This window comes from Nicotiana attenuata, unplaced genomic scaffold (assembly GCF_001879085.1).
Source record: "Nicotiana attenuata strain UT unplaced genomic scaffold, NIATTr2, whole genome shotgun sequence".
NCBI classification, from domain to species: domain Eukaryota; kingdom Viridiplantae; phylum Streptophyta; class Magnoliopsida; order Solanales; family Solanaceae; genus Nicotiana; species Nicotiana attenuata.
Window position 1 is genome coordinate 451,857 of NW_017670423.1, and position 13,737 is coordinate 465,593.

The 13,737-nt window shown below is 41.2% G+C and overlaps 1 protein-coding gene across 1 annotated transcript; it reads left to right on the forward strand.

The window, feature by feature from the left end:
* The first annotated feature begins 3,886 nt into the window (after positions 1–3,886).
* On the forward strand, positions 3,887–4,962 carry LOC109239214. Its single transcript, XM_019405742.1, has 4 exons — positions 3,887–4,020; positions 4,135–4,501; positions 4,580–4,678; positions 4,747–4,962. The coding sequence occupies exons 1-4, from the start codon at positions 3,887–3,889 to the stop codon at positions 4,960–4,962; spliced, it is 816 nt and encodes a 271-aa protein (XP_019261287.1).
* Positions 4,963–13,737: the final 8,775 nt, after the last annotated feature.

The following is a 13,737-nucleotide window of genomic DNA, read 5'->3' on the forward strand; positions in this document are numbered from 1 at the left end:
TTAGGAGCGAAATAAGAGCTAAAGATAGAGTTATAATCAAACCGATAGGCTAGTCAATCGGGGCATCGACCCGGTCGATATGGGGCCTCGAGGTCGATTTCAAGGCTCGGGCTCGAGCTATCAAGGGTAATAGGGGAAGGGCTAACAGTTACAAAATAATCAGCGAAGGATCTTTATGGCAATGATAAACAATAAATGAAGAACAAATATGAATGTAATAAACAAGAGCAATAATATCAAGAGAATATGTTAGAGAGAAAGAAAAATGTTCTTCTATATTTCGTGTGGAGTAACTGAAGCAACAGAATTTACAAAATGGTAAGGACCCCCTTTATATAGGAGGAGAATCCTAACATAGTACAAAATACATTAATTGCAAAGATACGGGGATGGGACAACTAGATATGACACCCTGACTCAGGTTTAGAGTAGACCGGCAGGCTTTGTCAGTCCTAGCCGTGTAGCTTGGGAACTTCCCCTTTCCTATCATGGTCTTGGTCACCATTGCCCCTGGGTCGGGTGTCGACAAACCCCTAGGTCGGGCGCCGACGAACCCCGAAGGAGGAAACTCGACCACAACCTTGTAGCTTTGAGGCTTCGAGATGATCATCCGAAATGCCTTAATGACGAGAAATTGAACCCTCTGATTTCGCCGCATACAATAATAATTTAATAAAACTTTCACAATACCGTATAAAGAATTATGAAATTTGCTTAGTATCCTGATCGGGGCTTCCTTTTGTCCTCCGTTTTAACCTACTTTACTTTTTATGGTATATCTGCAATTAAAGAAATACTAAAATTGTTAGTATAAATAAGAGAAACGATAATCACATTAATTCTCTTCTGCCGCAATTTCTATTCACTTCAATAGAAAATATTATAATTCAAACTCACCATGAGAATATTATATAAATACAATATCTTGTCCAACAACATAGCTCTAAATTCGATAGAACTACAACCTAAAAAATTCCTCGTACTCTGCTAATATCTCTTATAATGATGAACCAAGTCAAATGGGCATAGGCAAGAATCATGCCAAAGTATTAAATCAAAACAAAAAATGAAAAGGAAGAAGATAAACAAAGAAAAAGAACAGTGAAAATAATTGGTACACCTTGAAATGCAGCGACGCCAAAGTAGGATCTTTAAATATTCAAATGCCCTTTCCATGCAAAACGTAACCCCCGGAGTAAGAAGAAAAATAGTGGGAGGTGTAACTAAAAATATTTAATCTATATCTATATATCTATATATAAATATAATTGTTGGAATAGACAAGGTAATTTGAAAGAGAAAATGCATAAATACCCCATTCAACTTGTCCTGGAAAGTCATTTACACACCTAAACTTTACGGGCATCCTAACACCCCACTATTTTTTAAAGAACTGTATTTATTTACTCCCTCCTTATGCCTGGCCCAATTATAATAACGTAAGTGGAAAACACGCGCTTTTAAAATGAAGCCACGTAATTAAATCCTTCCGTAAATAAACATAAACGTAACATTTTACAAACAAAACTCATTAACCCATTAACCCCCCTCAGTGAAAAATTCCCAAAATTGAAGAACCCTACCCACCCTCAAAGATTCGATTAGCCTCTCCAAAATCAATTTGCCTGAACAAAATCGAAGGGATCTGTTGCAAAATCCTTTGATTTCGTTCTTCTTGGTACTTTCCGTTAGTTCTTAATTGTTTCATTTGACGATTTGGTTGAAGACCCGTTCGAAGTTGAAGGTCTCTGAAGAATCAAGTGCAAACGGTATATTTGTTTTAGTTTGGAGGTAAACACATCAACCCTAGCCTTTTCTATCATCAACCCTAAATGTTATCTCTTTTTTAGTTTGTTTAATATCATCCATATCTAGGGTTCTGAACTTGCTGCAAATTTCTTCACTATAATGTTGTCAATGTAAAATCGAGGAACTGAAATACAATTTTTAAGGTGTAATAATAATCAATTTTCAGTTTTATTCTTGTTGCATGTATTCTGACTTCTTGTGTAGGGGTCTAATAGTAATTACACAATTTAATTAGTTGATTTTCTACTATATTCAGGTATTTCAATGTCTTTTGTACTTGTTACACTAAGGTTTTTCCATGGTGGAAAAATCTCCACGGATAAGTTACATTCATTTTCAGTGGAGGATTATGTTGGTGGGATGATTACTGATTGTGTTGATGTCGATGTTGATAGGTTCTCATATTTTGAGTTTTTAGGTTATGTAAAAGAGTTTGGTTACAATAGTTCTTCTGCTGTTATTTATGTTAGACCACCTAATTGTCGTGCTTTGGTAGTAATTAAGGTTGATAGGGACCTTATGGGCCAGATGTGGGGTATGATGAATATGAATCTAGGAAGAAGAAGAGTTTAGAAGGTAAGATAGGTGGTGATGAGCCTTATTACCTCTCAGATGAAGCTGCTAGTTTTGAGACAGATCCAGATGATGTTGATGATGAAGGTGAAGTGGAGGTTCAACAGAAAGTTAAAGCTAGAAGAAGAAAAACTAAAAGAAGAGTAATATTTGACAAGACTTGCAAGAAAATAGTTTGGGAAACTGGACTTGCATTTGCAAGTGTGAAAGATTTTAGAGAAGTTGTAACTAAATATGCTGTTCAACAAAAGGTTTCTATAAAAAAGTATGTAAATGAACCTACAAGGGTGAGGGTTAAGTGCAAGAAGGCATCATGTCCTTGGCTTCTAGTTGCTAGTTATGATTCTAGGACTAAGGATTTTGTAGTCAAGAACTACAATCCAGTTCACAAATGTGACCCTACTAACAGAAACAAGCTATGTAATTCAAAGTTCTTGGCTAAAAGGTTCAATGAGAGGATAAAAGAACAACCTAACATTAGAATATTCAAGTTTCAAGAGTTGATTAGAAAGAAATTGGGATTATATGTTGGGAGGACAGTTTGTAGGAGGGCAAAAAATATTGTGTTGAATGAGATAATGGGTGATCATAAACTAGAGTATGGTAGGATTTTAGATTATAGGGATGAGTTGCTTAGATCTAATCCAGGTAGTACATATGTAGTGAAACTTAGTGAAGAAACTTTTGAAGGTGGGAAGAAAATGTTTGTTGGGTTCTACATTTGTTTTGAGGCAATGAAGAAGTCATACTTAGCTGGTTGTAGGCCATGCATTGGATTAGATGGATGTTTTTTAAAAGGGGTATGTAGAGGCCAACTACTTGTAGCAGTTTGCAAAGATAGAAATAATCAGATGCTTCCACTTGCTTGGGCTGTTGTTGAGATTGAAAATATGCACACTTGAAGGTGGTTTGTCAGCCTTTTAAAGAGTGATCTTCAGCTTGGAGATGGTACCAATCTGACAGTAATAACAGACATGCAAAAGGTAATCACTTCTAGTGCTGTTTTTCTTAGACACTGCTGTTGTTATTTTTCTACTGCTGTTTCACTTAATACTAACTACCATTGTTAATTTTCTAGGGGCTTGAGAATGCTATAGCAGACCTACTTCCAAATTCTGAGCATAGGATGTGTGGAAGGCACATCCTAGCTAACTGGTCTAAGAAATGGAGGGGTATAGAGAGAAGGAACTGCTTCTGGAGGTGTGCAAGGTCTACCTATGAATGGGAGTTGAAGAAAAATCTGGATGACATGAAGAAATTGGGGTCTAAGATAGTTGATGAACTGTTGTACTACAACATTGAAAGATGGAGTAAGGTGTATTTCAACACATTCTGCAAGTGTGATAGTGTTGACAATAATATGACAGAATGTTTCAATGCTTGGATTTTGGCAGCAAGGCAGAAGACTATAGTGACAATGCTTGAAGAAATAAGGGTGAAGATGATGAACAGAATAGGTCAGCTCAGACAGTTTTGAAACACTTGGATTACTGATTTTTCACCAATGGCCATGAAAGTCTTGGAAGAGAACACAGAAATGTCAATGAAATGTAACATTTTCTGGAATAGTGAGTATGGATTTGAAGTGAAGCAAGGATCAGGTGCAAGTGAAGTGAAGCATTTGGTGGACATCAACAGGCAAACATGCACCTGCAGAGCTTGGATGTTAAAAGGCATACCATGTGCTCATGCAGTTGTTGCCCTGCATTTTAAAAATCTTGAGCCTATGAACTATATTTCTCATTAGTACAGTAATGCAACTTACATGAAAGCATACAGTTACTTTCTACAGCCTGTATTGGGTATGAATATGTGGCCAGAGTCACAAAACCCAACTGTTATACCACCTCATGTCAAGAAGATGCCTGGAAGGCCAAAGAAGGTTAGAAGAAAAGAGCCTGGTGAAAATAAGACAGGAAAATTGTCCAAAAGTGGAGTGGAAATGACATGTAGCAGTTGTCATAACAAGGGTCATAACAAGAGGGGATGTGCAAAGGCTGCTGGAGGTAATACTGCTGCAACTTCAGCAAATTCTGTACCTACAAGTGTTGGTAGTTCAAAGCCACCAAAGCAAAGTACTGCAAGAGGAAGGGGTAGGCCAAAAGGTTCTAAAGAAAAGGTGAAGTTCTTCCCTTTAATGTCTTCTTTCTCTTTTTTAAAAAATTCCTAGATTTTTAATTTTGATTATTTGATGTAGGATGTTGGTACTAGCACTGATGTAAGAACACAATTTAAGAAACCAAGGATGGTTGGGATGGGAGTTTTACACACTCAAAGTGGTTTCAAGATTCAAAATGTAAGTCTAACACAAACTCTCATATATAGGTGATTTCATTTGTCTGATTTTCTGTCGGATTTTGGTAGCCTGGAATGTCATCTACAAACTTTAAGAATGTGAGGTCCTCGGCAGAAGTAGCTGGAAATCTAGGCCATCAACCAACACGAGATGTTAAATGGAAAGGTAAAGAAGTTATGACATCAAGGCAGCTTCAACAATTGAGAGGCAAGAAGCTCATTCAAACAAGGTCTAGGGCTGCTAAGTTGACCCAGGAAAGCACCATTGCAAATCAACCCAGCTGATGAAGCTTTGCTTTTGTTTGATGACTGTATTGCAATAGACTGAACTAGACTGCAATTTGAAGTAGCTATAGACTGCAATTCTGTATTTTGATAAGGATTTGTTGGTAGCTATAGACTGCTATTTTGTTACATTTGGTGTATGTTTTGCTGCTGCTACAATGACAACAAACAGCTGTATTGTTAACTCATTTTGTGGCTTTTATGCACGAAATGCATATATGATGTTTTAGTGATCTATTAGTTGTACAGGTTGATAGTATGTGTGTTTGCCATGAAATGTGTTCCTTCAGTTGTGAAAAGAAAAAGTTCTTCCTTCACAAGTTTTTATACATCTCTATTCTAAACCTTTGATAAGTACAGACTTTGGAGTCATTTGGTAAGGTGTATTGAAACAATAATTGATACACAAGAACTACAATTACATATTGAGATGAGAATACTACAAAATATTGAGATGGCAAAACAACAAAAGGCTTACATAAGTTCCATTGTAAACATACAAAATAAATCCTACAACCAACAACTACAATTACATATTGAGATGAGAATACTACAAAATATTGAGATGGCAAAACAACAAAAGGCTTACATAAGTTCTATTGTAAACATACAAAATAAATCCTACAACCAACAACTACATTCATATTGAGATGACAAAACTAGATTCACAATGGCAACCTCATTGCATCTTCTTTCAATGAGATTCCGGGATACCCACAAGCAACAAAAATAATATACATCCCCAATATAATGAACCAAAGTACATTTTCCCTAGCCTTTGACTTAGCTAATTTACTCTTCCACTTCTTTTCCTTCTCTTTCATCTTCTCCATATCATCTTGCAATTTTACCAATTGAGCCTCAATCTTCTTCATCTTGTCCTCTTCTATGGTGTTTTCAACCTTTAAAGTTGTCCTCGGCTTGGCAAGATTTTCAAAGCCTTCTAATGCATTCTCAAGTTCACCCATTTTGTCCAGCAATTTTGGAATAACAAATTTGGACCTAGGATCAATTTCGGAATCCTTCCAAACCCAAAAATCACAAGATCGTGGACCCTAAGATGAATAATAAAAGGAAATTAATGAATAATAATTTTTCACAACTCAATTAATGAAAGAATTTTTACTATCATTTACCCCATAGTATGGACAAACCCAATATCTTCTTCCTGGGTTCCGAGGGGTTCAAGCTGTTAACAAAGGCAGCACATAGCCATGGTTGCATCGAATTTCTCCACTTGACTCATTTTCTTCCTCTTCCGTGCAAAGCCTTGTCAAATTCAAGCCTTTTGAAGGCATTGCAACAACTACAACACAACAAGACAATATCAAAGTCAGATAAATTGCATTAGCTTTCATAAAATCGGATAATTGGAATATAGGGCAAAGGCATAACAATATTAAAAGAAAAGAAATTAGGGTTCTTAAGAAGGAGAAAGGTTAACCTTTGCCTTCAAAGATTAAAACTTCAAAAGGGCAATTTGAGAGATTCTCGGCAGAAATTAGAAGAAGAAGAAGAAGAAATTAGGGTTCTTCAATTGGGTTTGGTAAAATATTGGGGAAGAGGGGATTTTACCGTTGGTTGAGGTTATATTAACGTTAAAGATTTATTTATTTTTTTTTTTTTGGGGTGTTTTCAACGATTAATAGAGTTAGGACGCGCTCAATTCAGTTGTCAAACACGCGCGGCTGGCCAGGCATAAGGAGGGAGTAAATAAATACAGTTCTTTAAGAAATAGTGGGGTGTTAGGACGCCCGTAAAGTTTAGGTGTGTAAATGACTTTCCAGGACAAGTTGAATGGGTATTTATGCATTTTCTCTAATTTGAAACCTCTATTTGGGAAAAGATCCAATTTATCTTTTTTCTCCTTTTTTGTTTTTTTCCTAATTATAAAATGTCAAAAAGTATATATAATTCATTTCTTTTCCACTTCCCAAATTAAAGTCTTTACAAGAAGAAATTACTTCTTAGTTATTGTGCATTATAGTAAAGAATTGTTATTTCTTCAACTATTTTAAATCATATTAGAAAATTTACTTTAGACGTTACCACGACTAAAAAACGTTTCATAGTCTGCTCTTCTTCTTTGTAAATGCATCCTTCCTGAATTTCATATATTCCCTTCTTTTGGGTTCCTCTTCTGCGTGCAATTGTAATTTCCTTTTGTTTAACATTTCTTCTGTCCTTGAAACTATTAATTTTTAACCGGTGAAGATACCCAATTGTAACGACCCGGTCAGTCGTTTTATGAGTTACCGCTCCGTTTCCCCCATTTCTGAGTCGTTATGCTTTGTTCATCTATGTTATATGATATCGGGTTAGTTGGTTCGAATCCGGAATGATTTGGAAAGGGTTTGAGACACTTAGTCTCTTAAGTTGGTCTTTTAGGTGGAAAAGTCAACCGGGAGTTGACTTGTGAGCAATCAATCTCAGAATTTTATTTTTATGATTCAGATAGCTTCGGGAGGTGATTTGGGACTTAGGAGCATGATCGGAATGAGTTTTGGAGGTCCGGAGTAGATTTAGGCTTGAATTGGCAAAATTAGAATTTTGGCGTTTCTCGGTTAGTAGTGGAGATTTTAATTTAGAGGTCGGAAAGGAATTCCGGAAGTTGCAGTAGGTCCGTTGTGTCATATGTGATGCGTGTGCAAAATTTCAGGTCATTCGGACGAGGTCGGATAGACTTTTTGATCAAAAGCGGAATTCAGAAGTTTTTGGAGTTCTTAGGCTTGAATCCGTAGTTAATTTGATGTTCCGATGTTGTTTTAGGTGTTTCGAAGATTGGTATAAGTTTGGATGGTGGTATATGACTTGTCCTAACTTTTGGTTGAGGTCCCGGGGGCCTCGGGGTGATTTCGGATGGTTGACGGGAGGTTTGGAGTTGGAATTTGTAGCTGAAGTGCTGAAACTCCTGTCATAACCGTACCTGCGGCTTGGCAGATGCGGGCTCGTAGAAGCGCCCAGAGGGTCGCAGATGCGGAAATGGGCATGGGGAGTTGGAACCGCAGATGCAGTTGTTCGAGCGTACCTGCGATAGCGCAGGTGCGGTATTATGATCGCAGGTGCGGTCCTAGTGCGGTTAAGTGGTTTCTGCAGATGCACACCTGGGACCGCAGGTGTGAGATTTTGTACTGCAGAAGCGGTTTTGCTGGGGCAGAACATATATATTTGGCCCTTCGCGATTTTGAGTGGTTTTTTACCATATTTTATTCGGGAGACTGCTTTGGAGAGCAAATTGAAGAGGGAATTCGAGAGGGTTTCGTGGAGGTAAGGTTTTTGGACCCTAAACTTGTTTCTATGATGATTTTTAACACTATAAGCTTGAAATCTATGAAAAATCAGTAGCAAAATTGGGAGTTTAGGGCTTGGGAATTGGAGACCTAAATTTAGGGATTTGAGGGGTCATTTGTGGTTGGATTTTGGTATATTTGGTATGTATGAACTCGTGGGAGGATAAGGATTCCATTGATGTTAATTTTGTCGGATTCCGAGTCGTGGGCCCTGGGGTCGGGTTTGACCAATTTCGGGTTTCTTGATGCAATTTGATTATTTTCGCATGGGCTTCGTCCCCTTAGCATATTCTAATGTTATAATTCTGATTTTGGGTAGATTCGACACGAGTTGAGGCCGATATGAGAGGCAAAGGCATCACGGGCTAGAGTTTGGACCGGATTGAGGTAAGTAATGATTGTAAATGCTGTCCCGAGGGTATGAAACCCTAGATTTCACATCATTGTGCTATTTTGAGGTGACGCACACGCTAGGTGGCAAGCGTGGCGTCGTGCACCGTTGGGGATTGTGACTTGGTCTATCCTGTACGACTATTAAGTCGCGTATTTACTTGGAAACTATTTGGTATTGTTATATTTTGAAAAGTATTATCGTGTTTTCGGCTAAATGCCGTGTCTAGGCCTTGTGCCGATTGTTTGGACCCTTAGGGGCTTTTACTACTGATTTCCTCACTGTTTTCAGTTTGATATTTACATTCAGTCGTGCTGTGTTCTTACTGTTTTCATAACTCGATTTTATTCACTCCTTTTGATTTCATAAATGATATTTTTAGCCGAGTACTTGTTTTACTGTCAGCCTTAGGGGCTTGAGTGAGTTTTGACTGAGTGAGGCCGAGGGCCTGTATTGTGAGGATGTTATGGGGTCGCGCTGCGCGCCGCAACATGTGGTACTTATTTGTGATATATAAGGAACCGAGGGCCTGATTTATTATGCCACGAGGTGGCTTGTGATTGTTATGAGGCCGAGGGCCTGTTTGATTATGCAACGAGATGGCTTGTTATAGCGCATGGGCTGTAGGAGCCCCTCCAGGAGTCTGTACACCCCTAGTGAGTGCGGGTACCCGGTGTGAGATGTGATATTGCCCGAGGGGCTGTTGTTGTTTCATGTTTTTTCCCGAGGGGCCGATACGAGTGATTGTGAGGTAGTCCGAGGGGCTGGTTCTGTTGATATTTTGCTCGAGGGGCGGTTGTTGATTTATGTTGTTGCCCGAGGGGCTGTTTACGTTTCTATTCTTTTACTCACTGTTTTTTGTCACTCATTTGAAACAATTGAAAGATGTTTTGAAAAGGATTTTATTAAACTGAGTCGTTTTTACGAGTTCATTGTTTTCACTGATTTGTTTTGGATTTATACTATTTTGCTGTAGCATTTTGACGTGGCTTCCGTGTTTTCTTATTGCTCAGCTGCCTTTACATTTATTACTTACTGAGTTGGCGTACATATATTACTCCCTGCACACTGTGTGCAGATCCAGGAGTCTCGGGTCACGCTAGCGAGTGCTGATTTGCCTTCCAGCAGGCTTTCGAAGTTGACTAGGTAGATGCTTGGCATTCGCAGCCCAATGCTTCTCCTTCCTATCTTTATTCCGCTTTGCATTAGCTTTGTTTCATACTATGTTGTCTTTTCATATTCCTAGACGAGTTGTAGATGCTCATGACTGGTGACACCCCGATGTCGGGCTGTATTTTGTTTCCGCACTGTTCTATTCTACCTTACATTTTGGGATATTAGCTTATTAATGACTTTCCAATAACTTATTATAATTGGTGGGTTGGCTTTGGGGTTTGTGTCAGCTGGCCTAGTTTCTCGATAGGCGCCATCATGACCGGGTCTGTCTTAGGGTCGTGATAAGTTGGTATCAGATCCTAGGTTACATAGGTCTCGCGAGTCAAGAGCAGGTTTAGTAGAGTCTTGCGGATCGATACGGAGACGTTTGTATTTATCCTCGGGAGACTGCAGAACCTTTTAGGAAAACTTCTTATTCTTGAATTCTTGTCGTGAGAATCTATTGATGCTAGTACTAAACTTCTGTTATTCTATTCTCTCATAGATGGCGAGGAAACGCGCTATCGGTCAAGATGGACGACCACCAGTACCACCAGCTGGGGCCACTAGAGGCCGAAGATGCGATCGAGGCCGTGGTGGGGGCAGGGGTGTAGTCCGCACACCAGCTAGGGCAGCACCTGCAAATCCACCAGCAGCCCCAGTTCAGGACCAGGTCCCAGTTGTGGATGCTCCGGCAACACCAGCTCAGGCAATGGTTGTGCCTATTGTCATTCCGGGTCTTCAGGAGGCCTTGGCTCAGTTCTTGACCATGTGCACTAGTCTTGCTCAGGCGGTCGCGGTTTCTAATACCGCAGCCAATTCTCAGGTCGGGGGAGGCACTCAGACTCCCGCCGCCCGCACACCCGAGCTGGTTGTTCAGGGATTGCAGACATCGGAGGCACAGCCCAGCCGGTGGCAGCTGCTCTGGGTTATGCAGCTCCAGTTATGCCAGAGGACGAGCAATGCAGATTGGAGAGGTTTGGTAGACTTCAGCCTCCGACTTTCAGTGGTATAGAGGGTGAGGATGCCAGAGTTTCTTTGACAGATGTTATAGGATTCATCGCACCGCAGGTATTCTGGAGACCAACGGGGTAACATTTACTACTTTTCAATTTACTGGAGCTGCCTTCACTTGGTGGGAGGCTTATGACAGGCGTAGGCTTGTTTGTGCGGCGCCCCTTACCTGGCAGTAGTTCTCCGTTCTCTTTTTGGAGAAGTATGTACCACAGTCCCGCAGGGAGGAGCTACGTAGGCAGTTCGAGTAGTTGCGATAGGGAGATATGACTATGACGTAGTATGAGATGAGGTTCTCAAAGTTAGCTCGTCATGCTATTTGGTGGGTTTCTACGGATAGAGAGAGGATCAGGAGGTTTGTTAATGGCCTCAAATATCAGTTTCGGATTCTCATGACCAAGGAGAGGGTGTCAGGGGCTACTTTTGAGGAGGTTGTTGATATCGCTCGCGAGATTGAGTCAGTTCATCGCTAGGAGCGAGAGGAGAAGGAGGCCAAGAGGCATCGGGGATCTGGTAGTTTTGGGGGTTCTCCTTCGAGGGGTCAGTTTCAGCACGGCAGAGGCCGCCCATTCAGGCATGCTCAGTCAGCTTGCCCAAGTTATCGTGGGGCATCATTGGGCCATGGTTCTCACAGTTCTTAGCAGGGTCATTCATCACTTTGTGCCCTCCCAGCCTAGAGTACGTCCCGTGCTCCATCAGTTCAGGGCTCTTCCATGCAAGGTCCCACTGCTAGTCATTCCGGTGCTAGGGGTTCCCTTCAGTCCCCGTCTCCAACACCTGGGTGTTGGTATGAGTGTGGGGAGTTTGGACATATGTGGAGGAAGTGTCCTCGTCATCTTGGGGTTCATCTCAGCAGAGGAGTCAACCCTCGACTTCAGCACCAGTTACTTCATCACTCGCCCCGCCAGCTAGGGGTGGAGGATAGTCAACTAGGGGTCGCCCCAGAGGGGGAGGTCGATCAAGTGGTGGTCAAGCCCGTTTCTATGCACTCCCAGCTAGACTTGATGCTATGGATTCAGATGCACTGATTACATTTATTTTCTTAGTCTGCCACAGAGATGCCCCTCCTTTATTTGATCCTGGTTCCACTTTTTCAAACGTGTCATCATATTTTGCTCGCTATGTGGATATGCCACGTGAGTCTCTTGTTTTTTCTGTTCGTGTATCTACTCTGGTAGGCGATACTATTATTGTGGACGGTTTGTACCGGCCGTGTGTGGTGACCATTGGGGGTTTGGAGACCTGAGTGGATCTTTTGTTACTCTATATGGTGGATTCAATGTGATTTATGGAATGCATTGGTTATCCCCATGCAGTGCTATTCTGGACTGTCACTTTAAGACAGTGACGTTGGCTATACCGGGTGTGCCACGGATTGAGTGGCGAGGTTCGACTGATTTTGTCCCCAGTAGGGTGATATCATTTCTGAAGGCCCAGCGGATGGTTGGGAAAGGTTGTCTTTTATACTTAGAGTTTGTGAGGGATGTCAGTGCATAGACTCCCAGCATTGATTCTGTTCCAGTTGTGAGGGATTTTCTCGATGTGTTTCCTGCAGACCTGCCGTGCATGCCACCGGTCAGGGATATTGATTTTGGTATTGACGTGGCATCGGGCACTCAGCCCATTTCTATTCCACTGTATCGTATGGCACCAGCGGAGTTGAAGGAGTTGAAGGAGCAGCTTTAGGAACTCCTCGATAAGGGGTTCATTCGGCCTAGTGTTTCGCCGTGGGGTGCACCTGTTCTGTTATGAAGGATGGCACTATGAGGATGTGCATTGATTACAGGCAGTTCAACAAGGTTACAATTAAGAACAAGTATCCCCTGCCTTGCATTGATGATTTGTTCGACCAGCTTCAGGGAGCGAGGGTGTTCTCCAAGATTGATCTCTGTTCAGGGTATCACCAGTTAAAGATCAGGGACTCAGATATTCTTAAGACAGCTTTCAGGACCCGATATGGTTACTATAAGTTCTTGTGATGTCTTTTGGGCTAACAAATGCCCCAGCAGCGTTCATGCATTTGATGAACACCGTGTTCCGACTGTATCTCGACTCGTTTGTCATAGTTTTCATTGATGATATTCTAGTGTATTCGCGTATTCAGGAGGAGCACGCGGAGCATTTGAGAGTGGTATTGTAGCGATTGAGGGAGGAGAAGCTTTATACAAAGTTCTCCAAGTGTGAGTTCTGGCTCAGTTCAGTAGCTTTCTTGGGGCACGTGGTATCCAGTGAGGGTATTCAGGTTGATCCGAGGAAGATAGAGGCGGTTCAGAGTTGGTCCAGGCCATCCTCAGCAACAGACATTCGCAGTTTTCTTGGTTTGGCGGGTTATTACCGTCGGTTCGTTTAGGGATTTTCATCTATTGCATCACCCTTGACCAAGTTCACTCAGAAGGGTGCTCCATTCCACTGGTCGGATGAGTGTGAGGCGAGCTTTTAGAAGCTCAAGACTGCCTTGACCATGGCTCCAGTGTTAGTTTTGCCATCAGCTTCAGGTTCATATACACTGTATTGTGATGCTTCGAGAGTGGGTATTGGGTGTGTGTTGATGCAGGAGGGTAGAGTTATTGCTTATGTTTCTCGTCAGTTGAATCCCTACGAGAAGAACTACCCTTGTTCATGATTTAGAGTTGGCTGCCATTATTCACGCGTTGAAAATTTGGAGGCATTACTTGTATGGTGTGTCTTGCGATGTATTTACTGATCATCGTAGCCTCCAGCTCTTGTTCAAGCAGAATGATCTCAATTTGAGGCTGCGTAGATGGTTAGAGCTGCTAAAGGACTATGATATTACTATTTTGTACCATCTTGGAACGCCAATGTAGTGGCTGATGCTTTGAGCCGGAAGGCGGTGAGTATGGGCAGTCTTGCATTTATTCCTGTTGGGGAGAGGGCTCTTGCAGATAATGTTCAGGCCTTGGACAA

Bases quoted from the DNA above. Each gene is read 5' to 3' on its own strand.
- LOC109239214 (XM_019405742.1), top strand. From the start codon at position 3,887: ATGGCCATGAAAGTCTTGGAAGAGAACACAGAAATGTCAATGAAATGT. The intron at 4,502-4,579 runs GTGAAGTTCTTC...TATTTGATGTAG, and splicing joins CAAAAGGTTCTAAAGAAAAG to GATGTTGGTACTAGCACTGA. The intron at 4,679-4,746 runs GTAAGTCTAACA...GGATTTTGGTAG, and splicing joins GTGGTTTCAAGATTCAAAAT to CCTGGAATGTCATCTACAAA.